At 52.0% G+C, this 12737-nt stretch overlaps 4 protein-coding genes across 4 annotated transcripts; 1 reads left to right on the top strand and 3 right to left on the bottom strand.

The window, feature by feature from the left end:
- Nucleotides 1-103: 103 nt before the first annotated feature.
- FIESC28_03367 (uncharacterized protein) lies at nucleotides 104-1669 on the top strand (the record flags this gene model as incomplete). Its single annotated transcript, XM_031157516.1, has 2 exons — nucleotides 104-1397; nucleotides 1449-1669. 2 exons carry the CDS (start codon nucleotides 104-106, stop codon nucleotides 1667-1669), a joined length of 1515 nt encoding a protein of 504 aa, XP_031018420.1.
- A 264-nt stretch (nucleotides 1670-1933) lies between these two features.
- On the bottom strand, nucleotides 1934-2261 carry FIESC28_03366 (uncharacterized protein; the record flags this gene model as incomplete). The annotated part of the gene is made up of 2 exons (XM_031157515.1): nucleotides 1934-2104; nucleotides 2157-2261. The coding sequence occupies 2 exons, from the start codon at nucleotides 2259-2261 to the stop codon at nucleotides 1934-1936; spliced, it is 276 nt and encodes a 91-aa protein (XP_031018419.1).
- Nucleotides 2262-2830: 569 nt separating this feature from the next.
- Nucleotides 2831-10053, bottom strand: FIESC28_03365 (uncharacterized protein; the record flags this gene model as incomplete). Its single annotated transcript, XM_031157514.1, has 2 exons — nucleotides 2831-9899; nucleotides 9953-10053. 2 exons carry the CDS (start codon nucleotides 10051-10053, stop codon nucleotides 2831-2833), a joined length of 7170 nt encoding a protein of 2389 aa, XP_031018418.1.
- A 998-nt stretch (nucleotides 10054-11051) lies between these two features.
- FIESC28_03364 (uncharacterized protein) lies at nucleotides 11052-12394 on the bottom strand (the record flags this gene model as incomplete). Its single annotated transcript, XM_031157513.1, has 7 exons — nucleotides 11052-11138; nucleotides 11234-11488; nucleotides 11542-11719; nucleotides 11776-12023; nucleotides 12087-12128; nucleotides 12207-12244; nucleotides 12331-12394. The coding sequence occupies 7 exons, from the start codon at nucleotides 12392-12394 to the stop codon at nucleotides 11052-11054; spliced, it is 912 nt and encodes a 303-aa protein (XP_031018417.1).
- Nucleotides 12395-12737: the final 343 nt, after the last annotated feature.

Below are 12737 nucleotides of genomic sequence, written 5' to 3'. Positions count from 1 at the left end.
GAAAGATATAGAGAGAGCGAGAGAGCGACGCCAATACTCAACCTCCTCCTCCCTCGTCGCTGGACCCTTTCTCGAATCGATAATCCTCCGACTCCTGCCGACCATGAGCGTCGCACGTCCGGCGCGCAACCTCCTCGGCAGGTGCATTGCCTCATCCCGAACAGCCTCAACATCCATCACCGTCCCCGTCATCCCATGCAGTCAATTTCACAGTTCGGCACCCCGGTCTAAGCGCAAGTCTCGATTCCGAAATGTCACCGCTCAGGAGCTAGGATTGATTAAGGAGTCGGGCGAACACACCAGCAAGATGGAACAGTACAAGCAAGACAAGTTCGGCGAGTTGAGCAAGAAGGATTTGGAGAGAATGAGGGCCTCTTACACGGCAGAGCAGCTCGAGGCTATCGAATTGGGTGAAAAGGCTGTCAGTCCCGAAGATATGATCATTCAGGGTCGTATACGTGACGATCCTTACAAGCCCACCTACATCGAGGATTACACAACGCTCGACCCCCGCTACGATATCAAGCCCGAGATTGAGGGCACTCCGAGGGAGGTGCAATGGCCCGACAAGAACCAATGGATCGATAACTACGGAGAGAACATGAGAAAGATTACCGACAAGAAGACAAGCGACCAACTTACCCGTGCCATGGTTCGGGCATTGCGGCGTGTCAAGGAGAGCCAAGGCGAGGACTTGATAGACCTTACCGAGGAGGAGCTCAAGGATATTGAGAAGGACCCAGAGCTGATCAAGCGTTACATTATCGCCGAGGATGGCCCTGAGCCCACTGCCAACGATAAGGGTCCTGAATTCATGACCCGCTCTCAAGCTGAGAAGCTTGACGAGGCTGTTGATGACGCATGGAAGTCTGAGCTTGACAAGATCGTTGGTTTCGGAAGCCAGGGTGAAGTTGAGCCCTCGAATCTTGAGCTCATCCAGGACGGCCCCGCCGGTGTCGACCGCACATACACAGCTGAGGCACCTGACCTGGGCAAGGTCCCTGGTGTCAAGGGTCTGTACAAGCATGCTGTTGACCCCGAAGATCAAGGTCAGGACGATTCTGGTAAGTACCAGGAGATCAAGCGTCTGACGGGCATGACCCTCAAGGAGATCCGCTCGCTGCTCACAAAGGGTCTTGTAACTCGATGGGTCTCTAACCAGACTCGTCTGGGTAAGGTCCGCAGCACTTCTGTTGTTGCCATTGCTGGTAACGGCAACGGTCGTCTGGGTCTCGGAATGGCCAAGTCCACTGAGCCTGGTGTCGCTGAGGAGACAGCTCAGATGTTGGCTATTCGCAACATGAAGCCTGTTCGCCGATACGAGAACCGTACCATCTACGGCAACGTGTCTTCCAAGATCTCTGGCACTGTCGTTGAGTTGATGGCTCGACCTCCTGGTACGTTTTCATACATCAAAGCTAAAGTACATATACTAACCAATGTCACAGGCTTCGGTCTTCGATGCCCCCACCGTATCTTCGAGATGTGCCGCGCTGCCGGTATTCACGACATTGCTGCCCGCATGCCCCGGTCCAAGAACCCCATGAACTCGGTCAAGGCGGCCTACCAAGCACTCACCAACCAGCCCGACCCCGAGCAGATCGCTATCGGCCGTGGCAAGAAGTTGGTAGATGTGCGCAAGGTGTACTACGGAGGAGCTGTATATTAAACTAAACCCACACCCACACTCTCACGCACCATCTTGTACTACCAAAAGAAATCATGTATATGTAGCCTGTAATGGAGGATTTTTCTCCGCTGATGTCCCTTGATGTGGTTAAAGAAGTAGATGAGATGATGTAACATCACTTGGAAAATCATATCAAATGTTTTTATTATCTTGTGATAACTGTCGTTTCTCGTTTCGTATTGCGCCGGGTATCAATCCTATTCTCTTGCGCCAAATGCTCTCTCCATTTTGATCTGTCCTTGTTTACTGCGCCTGCGAGCCATCACCCCAATCAATCTCCTGCTGCAAGACTATGCTGTACACACTGGCTTTGAGTAGCGTAAAGGCCAAGCTCGTTTTGCGCTCGAGTTCGCGAAGACCATCAAGGATCTCTGAGCTGGGGTTCGAAGCGAGATGTTCGAGGATTGTGGCCAGCTGCAAGTCATGTTAGTGACTACTTGATCGGTGTAAGGAATGGTAGGCATACTTTGTTCATGTTGTCGGCCAGTCGTTCGTACTCGTCCAGAACCTCTTGTTCGAGCGGTGTGAGCTCAGGAGGGTCAAGAAGAGCGCCTGCTTGAGTTTGGTCCATGTTGGTCGATTTGCTCAACCAAACACGCGTAAAGGACGCAAGGCAGAGGGACTTGTCGTGGATGGTCTGTCTCGAATTGAATGTTTATTCTAGATGGACGCGGTCACGGAGGGGTCCTAATGGCTGATAAGATAAAGGGTAAAGCGGGTCAACATAGTGAGCAAGCTAATGCGCCTGACGTCTTGAGAACCACAGTTAAGACAATATTAGACTACAGCCAGAGCATTATTCACAACATCACAGAGTCAAAGAACAGTGGTTATAAAGTTATCGATTCGTAAATCCTTTTCGCGGCTAAAGGTATCAAACAAAACATATGCTCATAATAACACTCGTAGCAAACCGTCAACAAAAGACAAGAGACGATTAACCTAAACTCGTCAAACCCATGCCAGACCGAAACGCTCCCATTAATCAGATGCCCATAAACTTGACCAAAGTAAACTCGTGTTTCCATCTTCGTCAAGTCCTTTCCTTTTCTTTTCCTTCAAACAAAAACATGAATGGTATCCCAGTTAATAAAAATCAGATCAGACAGACTTGTCGCCGTCCGTACGTTCGTTCGTTCGTTAGTTGTCGAAAACCACCACTTCGTTGCCTTGAACCGATGCTACGTCAGTGCCGACGTTGCTTTCCGTCCATTCGCTGTCGGTGTAGCTGTATTCGCTGTAGCTTTCACCGTCCGTATACATATCCGTGCTGTTTGTGATCACGGTGCCCCTGCTACTCCGTCTTAGCGTCTCGTTGTCGCTGTCACCTCGCTCACTGCCCTCACCATTGATTTCAGGTTCGAGAACTATTGTCTCTTCTGCGGGAACCTCGATTGTCTCTGCAGTCAAGCCCGGCTTGACATCAGCTGCCTCATCCACCTCTTCGACGGTCTCGTTGACCGAGTTCTCCTTGTCGTTGTCGGCCAGGTCGAGACCACCTCCCCAGCTTCGCTTGCGGTATGGTTTAGGACCGCCAGCGGGAGTTCGTACACTTTGGCTGCGCTTAACACCTCCGGTCGTCACGTTGTTGTTAATCTGACTGAGCGAAACGATTCGTCGACCTGCCTGTGCAGGAGCCGCCAAGTTGCGCTTCGCGTTGAGTGCCATACCCACCATGGACTTGCGACCATCTTGCTGAGACTCCTCCTCAGCAGGCTTTCTGACGCGTTTGCGGCTCATAGCATCGCTACCGCTTCGTTTCGCCTTGGACATGAGGAGGACTCGAGAATGGTCCATAACACCCTCAAGAATACGACGCTCCAAGTTCTCGGCGCGAGACTCCATATCGTAGAGCTCGTCCTTGCGCATACGGAGTGCAGTCTCAAGTGATGAGACATCACCAGTCAGGCGTGTCTTTTGACGGATCAGACTCTCTTGTTCCGTTCGGAGGCTCATAACACTCTGACGAAGTCTCAGCTCCTCGTCTCGAAGGCTCAAGACAGCAGTTTCCACGTGGTCCTTCTCAGCCAGTTTGCGCTCGACGGACGCCATGGTGTCTTGAAGATGCTTGGTGTGGTCCTCATGTGCCTTCTCGATGCGCCTCTTCTGAGAATGCAGAAAGTCGGAGATCTCAGAGGCTGTCTTGAGAACCGAGGCGTGGACCTTGTCAAGGGTGTCCAGACGAGTAAAGGCCTGATCAGCGACAGCGGTGTGGTCAACAAGCTTGTCAAGCTTCTCTTGCACCACGGCATCGTCGTACCGTCCATCCAAGACAAGATCGAGCTTCTCACGGACAATAGTGTCATCATACTTGCCATCCATGATCAAGTCCAACTTGTCACGAACAGGTGTGTCATCGTACTTCTGCTCGATAATTGTGCCCAGCAGTTCCTTGACAGGAGCATCGTCATACTTCTCCTCGATGATCTTGTCAAGTCTAGCACGCACCTCGGCGTCGTCGTACTTCTCTTCAATGATCTTGTCGAGACGCTCCTTGACCTCCGAGTCGTCGTACTTGGACTCAATGATGGTAGCAAGCTTCTCATGGACGGGCGCATCATCGTACTTCTCCTCGATGATCTTGTCCAACTTCTCGCGAACCTCGGCATCGTTGTACTTCTCCTCAATGATCTTGTCGAGACGCTCCTTGACCTCTGAGTCATTGTAGATCTGCTCAATAAGCTTGTCAAGCTTCTCATGGACTTGAGTGTTGTTGTATTTGTCGTCAGTCAACAATGTCAGAAGCGTCATGAGCTCCTCAGGAGACTTGTGCTCAAGAATCTTGTCCTGGATCTCGGTTGTGGAAGTCTTGGAGTGCTCGTAGTGCTCGCCAATGAGAAGGAGAATATCCTTGACAGATTCGAGAATCTTGGGGTGCGTCTCGCTGACTTCTCCTTTCAGCCCTTCGACGGCGGTCAAGGCCTCCGTGATCTGATCACGGGTCTGCTGATGCTCAGCCTTGTCCTCCGTGTGAGTCTCCTCGGTACGAGTGCCGAGCTCCTCCACCTTCGTGAAAACAGTCTTCGAAGCCTCCTCCATCTTCTCGAGCGAATCGGTGACAGTTGAGCCAAGAGTATCAATAAGAAGCTTGAGCTCGTCTGTGACAGTCTTGGAGCCAACAACGGCTGCCTCCATAGCCTCATCTCGGGCCTCAGTGACCTTGCTTCGTTCATCAAGGGTAGTCTGGAGGGTCTCGTACTTCTCTACGAGCTCGCTGATCTTCTCGTCGATCTTGCTACCCAGAGTTTCCGTGGCCTCTGAGAGCTTCTCATTGGACTCAATCTTGACACCAGACACGACAGCCTTGGAGTCCTCAAACTCAGCCTTGATTGTATCGAGCATGTCTTTGAGGTCCTGGTGAACATTCTCGTTCTTGTCAATCTTCTCGCCCATAGATTCAAGAAGCTTACTAACGCCTTCAACACCAGTGGAGCCCTCTTCGAGCTTGGTGTTAATTGCGCCTTGGAATTCCTCGAGGAAGTTCTTGACTTCGGTGACACGGTCGCCAACAGAAGTGCTTTCCTCGTCGCGGACAGCAATGGCCTTGGTCTGGGCGTCCACGGTCGTGTCAAGCTTCTCCTGGAACTCCTTGACGATGGTCTCGAGGCCTGCAAGATCTTCCTTCTTCACAAGAAGGGCCTCCAGGTTGGTGACGTCTTCCTTGCGGGCGAGAAGAGCAAGATCAGTGCTGGTAAAGCCTTCGAGGGATGTCTTGATCTCAAGGGCCAAAGCCTCGACGGCCTCGACATCACCCTTAGAAACCTTTTCTGGGTTCTCGCTTTCCTTGGTGGCTTGCTCCTTGATCTCATCGAGTCCAGCTGAGACTTGGGTGAGAAGAGACTCCAATGATGTGATCTCTTCCTTGCGCGAGACGGTCTCCAATTGAGTAGTGAGAGTTCCCATAGTCTCGCGTGTCTCCAGTAGCAGGGCCTCCACGTTGTCGATGTGGTCCTTGCGAACAGCTTGCTCGCCCTCGATGAGATCGTCGAGCTTGCCCTTGGTGTTGCGGAGAATCGTCTCAATGGCTTGCATGTCCTCCTTTGACGCAGGCTCCTCGGCATCACCTTGGATTTCACTGGCAGGCTCTTCGGCTCCTTCGTCCTTCTTCTTCTTGACTGAGACGGATCGTGTGAGAGTCTCTCGAGAGGCGATCTCATCAACACTATCCTGGACTGTTCGAAGAAGCTCCTCCATACGAGACAGATCATCCTTCTTGACGCCTTCGTTTTCGGCCTTGACAGAGTCAATCTTGATCGCAAGGCCAGCAATGAGGACCTCAAGGTTCTTGACATCGTCTGACTTGATGCTCTCACCAGATTCACCATCCTCAGCCTTCGCTGTTGGGACAGCAAGAAGGGCCCGTTCTCCGTTGCTATCCCGGAGAGCCTCGATGTCGGATCGGACTGATTCGAGACCAGTCTTGAGGGCTTCCAGGATCTTCTCATCGGATGCGGACTCTGCAGGAGTGATGGCTCGCTCGTTGCTAGTGTCACGGAGAGCTTCGATGTCAGTGCGAAGAGACTCGAGACCAGTCTTCAGAGCATCAAGGATCTCGTCGTTGGGCTTAGCATCAGCCACAGGAGCCAATGCCTTCTGGTTGCTTTCTTGCAGACCTTCAATGTCACTGCGAAGAGAGTCAAGACCAGTCTTGAGGGCCTCGATAACTTGATCATTGGTTGTGCTTTCATCTGGGGTGGCAGACTTCTGGGCAGTCGTGAGGGCTTCGATATCAGTGTGAAGAGAATCGAGTCCGTTCTTGAGAGTGACGATGACCTCATCATTGGAAGTGTTCTCGACTGTCTCGGGCTTCTCCTGATTAGCAAGAGCTGCGATCTCGGCATGCAGGGAATCCAGTCCGTTCTTGAGGGTGACAATGACTTCGTCATTGGATGTGTTTTCCACCACCTCTTCAGACTTCTCCTTGCTGGCAAGGGCAGCGATTTCAGCATGTAACGAATCGAGACCATTCTTGAGAGTGACAATAACCTCATCGTTCGAGGTGTTCTCCTCTGAAGACTGGTCACTCTTCTCTCGAGCCGACTCGAGATCGACTTTAAGGGATTCGAGACCATTCTTCAAGGCTTCAACGAACTCCGCACTGGAAGAGGAGTTGTCCACCGGAGCTATAGCCTTCTCGCTGCTTTCACGGACAGCTTCGAAATCAGTTCGCAGAGATTCCAACCCAGTCTTGACAGCGGCGATGACATCGTCGTTGGATGTGGTGTCGACGTTCGCGACAGCCTTCTCGGTTGTGTTTTCACGAATAGCCTCAATGTCAACACGGAGAGCATCAAGACCGTTCTTCAAAGCCTCGAGGACCTCATCGTTCTCCTTGGGCTCAACAACTGCAACAGCCTTTTCAGTTTGGCTATCACGAAGGGCTTCGAGGTCTGCTCGCACACCACTGAGTCCTGACTTGAGGGCTTCGAGGAGCTCGTCGTTGGCAGCAGGAGCGGCATTGTTAAGCGTCGTCACAGCACGGTCGTTGCTGCTGTCGCGAATAGACTCGATGTCGGCGCGGACAGAGTCGAGACCAGCCTTCAGAGCATCGAGAATTTCATCATTCGCGGTCAAGTCAGTAGGCTTGTTGGTCACTCGATCCATGCCGGCTCGAAGGTCATTGAGGCCATCGTTGAGAGCATCAAGGATCTCGCTTGTCTCCGCGCGGGGTCGAAGAACTTCCTGTCTCAAGTTGTTGAAACCAGTGTTCAAAGCCTCAAGAACCTCGGTGTTGTTCGACTGAGGTGGTGGTGCAGGGATCATGGAGGAGTTGACGATTTCTCGAAGGCCTTCGAGTTCAGTCTGAAGTTGGTCTCGAGACTCCTGACTGGTAGTCTCTACAAGACCTGCCATCTCGTCCTTGAAATCTTCAAGAGACTTTAGAAGATCGTCCATGAACTCTTCTTGACCAGCAGCGCCTGTGGCACGGTCGACATAGCTCTCCATAGCCTGTCGGAGGCTTTCGAAGCCATCCTTGGTAGTGCTAAGGACTTGCTCGGTATCACGGCCGTTGGCGGCAACGTTCTCCTTTGTCTCTTCGGACATTGTCTTGAACTCGTTGCGAAGATACTCCATAATCTCACGAAGACGATCGCTAACATCATCATTGTTGCCAGATGAAGCGGGTACAAGAGCGCGGCTGGTGTTAACGTCAAGATCTTGGAGACCCTCCCTCACGGCATGAACCATGTCTTCATGAGTGAAATCGCCACCAGCACCTGGGGCCACAGGGAATTCGAACTCTTCGAGACAATCACGAACAGCGTCGATGATCTCATCTCGAGAGAGTGTGGCGGGCTGGTCAACTTGAGGCGGGACGTAGTGCTGGAGGCCTTCGACCACAGCAGTCAAAACTTCATCCCTGGTTGCGGCCGGGGGTTGGTCGCCGCGGTGCGAGTACTCCTGCAGACCTTGCTTCAAGCAAGCCAAGACCTCATCGCGTTCAAGACCAATCTGCTGAACTTCGATCTCAGGCCTGTAGTTCTCCCAGGCGTCTCTGACAGCTTCGATGACGTCTTCTCGGCTCAAGTCAGGCAAGTTGCTCTTGGTCGCCTCGTTGTCTTGGATAGCAGCGCGCATAGCATTGTAGATCTCCTGGTAGTCGACGGCACTCTTCGAGGTGCTAACTGAAGCAGCTGATTGGCGTCTGTGTTCACGAAGGACGTGGTTGAGCTGGTCCTTCATCTGCTCAAGTCCTTCGTCGATAACTCGAGCGACCTCATCCTTGCTGGGGGTATCGTGGTCCTCGACACCCTTCTTGGAGGCTGCTTGTTGGTCGAGGCGGCGGCCAATCTCACGACCCATACCCAGAACCTCGCCTCGCAACTCACGAACGAGAGCTTTCACCTCAGCAGTGAGACCTCCCCCTTGGGAGACGCTATCCTTGACAGATCGAATGATACTCATCAGATCGTCATTGAGGATATCAGAACCCCTCGCCGAGGGCTCAGAATTTCTGCGAGCCTCATTCTTCATGATGCGTTCAACGCGCTGAGAAACGGCGCTCCTCGCCTGACCAGGCATACTGCTGCCTTCTGACTCAAAACTGAGGTTGCGAGACCGGCTCGCATTGGGACTCCCAAGGCCGTTGCCCAGGATAATGGCTTGCTCAGACTGAGCTCTGACTTGGTCAATGACTTCATCAAGCTTCTGGGATGTGGCCATGCCCGAGAGCTTGGTTGAGACTTCCTGCAGACGACCAAGAAGCGACTCTTGTCCCTCCTTAGTGCCCATCTCCCGAATGATTCTTTCTAGAAGAACCAGGGAGGAATTGGCCTCTGAGCCCACGAGCGAGGGTGTGCTGATAATAGACCCTCGCTCAATGTCGCCAAAGCTCTTGGGGGAAGGAATTCTAGGGAGCTGGAACCCCCTTGTGCTGGGTGGGGAGAGATTGTGTGGCTTGTTGTCTAGGAAATAACCACCAAAGGGGTCGCGGGCTGGAGGGAGTCTGTTTTGACCGTCACCCGCATTACCGTGGCTCCCCAAGAGTTCTCGTAGACTCCTTCGGATGTCTTCGTCTCTTGAGTTTGTTGCCTCCTTGAGGCTGAGAAGGTCGGTGGCGTTGTCCCTGCTGCGTCGGCTCAACTGAGACATTTCCTTTTGAAGGCCTGTAGCGATGCTAGTCAGGCTGAGAATTTGGTCGGACAGCGCCTCAAGGTTCTGGGGGCCCTTTGAGATGGCAGTCGCGCCGTTTGTGATGTCAGAGAGGGGATTTTCTGATTCTTTGGAGGGTGTTGAGCTCATGTGCTGAAGAGCAAGCATGGTTGATGATTGTGGTGGTGTGTTTTCGCCGAGGATGCTCTGAGGTGGTGGTCTTCGAGCAGACGGCCGCATGATGGGGGTCAGACTAGGACCTGGTACTGGTGTTGAGCTCGACACCGTAGAATCCCTATCGTTTGGTCGTCCATCAGTTGATCGAGTGGGTGTCTCCGGCCGCTGTTGACGTTCTGGAGATCGTGATGGCGAGTTGTGGCCGCTAGCACCCTCGATCATCATGCTGATATCACGGACTGAAGACTGCAGTCGGCGATGTCCCTTTGTAGGGGATTCAATTCTCTTTGCGGGAACCATTGCGCTTTGCTGCGCTCGCTCGTTAAGCGCGGCGTGAGCAGAAGCAATAGCGCTAGAGGTGCCGGCTCGAGAGGTCAATGGTGATCCCGGGTTGAGAGGCAGCGGAGGTGGACAACGTTCGGGGTCAGAACTGTCCCACCTGTTTCCTGTTAGTCGACGCAAGAGACGCATGATATACGCAGCAAAACATACATTGGAACAAGAGCTCGAAGGTTGGGATCTGAAGAAGCCGCGTAGGGATGTCTCAACTGAAACTCGCCGTCGTAGGAACTGTCTCTCTCCGATACAGACATGGTTGGCCCGGTTGCTTGGGTGAGAGATATGGTATGTGAAAATGAAGTTGTCTCAATGACAAGAATGCGGACGGCGCCGCAGCCACGCTATGATTATATTACAACGCAAAGCGTCGGTGAAGGTGAAGATGGTAGAAGTGGTGGGGTATAGTCGTTAAGAACTAGCAAGCAGACAAGCAAGTAGTAAGAGTAAGTGGTATGGTAAAATAATCAGACGTGTAGTACAACAACAGATGCTCAAAGTAAGAGGAATTGAAGTTATAACATCAAAGCGGGCTGCATTGTTTGTTTAATTGCGATTGCGACGGTGCTGCTGGGAGAAGCTGCCCACTACTATAGCTCCGTCTTGGACTGTCGGTCGCCGCAGCCACAACCCGGTTTATTTGTGTTTCGAGCCCGATGTGTTGCCCAGCAACCACCCGCACCGACAATTAACTCGACGTTAGGCTGTTGCTTTTACCGGACGCCCGGCTTAGATGGACCATCATTGACGAATGATTATCGCACAACAGAGCAGATCACGCCACGGGGTTGAGGGTCACCTTGCAACAAGAGACCTATGAAATACATCATCGCTCAACAGGGCAGGGATCATGGCCTTGCGGGCGGTTGTATCGAGACCGTCTAGACACTGCGGCTGTAACTGCAAACAAACTGTGACGGTGAGTGAGAAAAAAAACAATGATGAACGGTACGGTACTGATCACATCGATCGAAACACTGGAAATTAAATTACGGTGCAAGATAGGTGAGTGACGTTTGTCATTTCAAATCAAATCGCTTTCTTTTATACAGAGTTGAGTTCATCCATCCATCCATCTTTTCCCCCAAGGCCCGATCTTCCCATATCGGTGCGGCATGTCTATCGTAGCAATGGAAACCAACAAATAACCCGATCCGTCTAAACTCCCTTTTAAGCCTTCTTCGTCATCCCCTCTAGATTTGGTGGTATCTAGATTCGTATATCTATAGCATGAATTCCAGTTCTACTGCGATCTTTACTTCTTGAAAGCGATGTCAAAGGCGGGAATCAAAGTCTGGGCAAGCCAGAAAGAAAAGACCAGCTTGGGACCAGTCATAAGCAGCTGCAGGGAGATATGTTAGCGTCTTCTTTATCTTGAAGTGGGGGGTGGCAGTTGGCGGGTCGCAAACATGACCATGCTTGTAATTGTAAACGTACCTTGGGGACAAGTCCCTTGAAGAAAGCTCCAGCACCCTCGTTCTTAGCCATGTTGGACAGAATTCGGAAACCACTCTCGGGGTTCTCGAAGTTGCGGTTCTGAATACGGGTCTTGATGACATCGAGAGGAGCGGAAACGACGAGAGAAGCAGACGCACCAGCAATGGAAGCAATAAAGTTCTGGAACCAGCTGGCCTTGTTGTAATCCTCGAGGTGGAAGAGGTACTCCTTGGCGAAGGCAGAACCACCAAACAGCTGCATTGTGTCAGTTCTTCAATCCAATTGATATCGGAGGTTATGATACGTACAGCGAACGAACCGGGAGCGTTGCGGGCGGCGGTCCAACCCCAACCACGGTACAGACCGAAACCCTCATCGGCAACAATCTTGAGGACACCACGGCCACGGAAAGCCTCGGGGTTTGTCTGACGCTTGATCTTGAGGACGTCGAGAGGCAGGAGAACAATCTCACCAATACCAATCAAACTGCGGTCGCATTAGTTCTCCGGTCTCGGTGAGAAACGTTGACGATCTTATCATACCTTCCAGCAGTGGAGTGCATAATCGCCTTGCCAGTCTTCTTGCCAAAGGCATTCTCGAAGTCGGCACCATAGTTCTTGGCCAGGAAATCACGGGCGACGGGCTGACCACCGTACTTGTAGATTCGCTGGAGGACCTTGTAACCGGCGGCGTATCCCAGACCAGGGAACAGAGAGACGAACTTTCGTCCGATGGGAGCGGAGGCCTTGTCCTTGAAAATGACTTGGTTCAATTGGCTGGAACCGGAGATCTAGAGGCAGGCATATCAATAACTTGTCCATGCGCGGAAATCGAGACGGGCGTTGCTTCTTACACGACTCTGGTTGCTCATCAATCGTTTCGCAATGGTGTCGACCTTATGGCGGGGTTAGCGAACATTTCGAAGTATTATCGCGACGTTCGATGTGGTCATCGTAGACGTGGGGTTGCGTACAGGGTGGAAGACAGCCAGCTCAGCAATACCAGCAGAACCTATCGAAACATGTTAGCATTTTGTCATGATTTTTTGAGACGCCAAACAATGTCGTGAGAAGCGTTTCAATTGATTGCAAACATACCGGAACCAAGCACACGAGCCAGGCCGGACTCCTTCTCGCGACCAGAAGCAGCAGGAGGGGACATTTTGACGATAGGGAGGGGAAGATGGAAAATTAATTAAGGCACTGCGTAAAACAGAAACTCCCGAAAGTATCGCAAAGGTGAAAAGAAGGAATTGATGAGCTCGTCGCGAGGCAGGAGTTCGGGTATAAGACTGAAGAGATGGAAATTTTTCCAACAATCGTCCAATACACTTTTCTCTTTCTGGTTCCCGGGAGTCCCACGGCTGGATTTTTCTGTTGGATCCCTGCTAAATCACTCTGGCGTGTGTCTGCGCTTGTACCGACGTCGGCGAGAGTCGTGGAGCTGGGATGGGGAGCTGTCCTTATCCTTGACGGTTACCGTAGGAGCTTTTTTTTTTTTTCCC

Source organism: Fusarium coffeatum, assembly GCF_003316985.1.
Source record: "Fusarium coffeatum strain FIESC_28 chromosome Unknown BRIP53273_contig_71, whole genome shotgun sequence".
NCBI classification, from domain to species: domain Eukaryota; kingdom Fungi; phylum Ascomycota; class Sordariomycetes; order Hypocreales; family Nectriaceae; genus Fusarium; species Fusarium coffeatum.
This window is presented reverse-complemented; position numbering and strand designations above follow the sequence as displayed.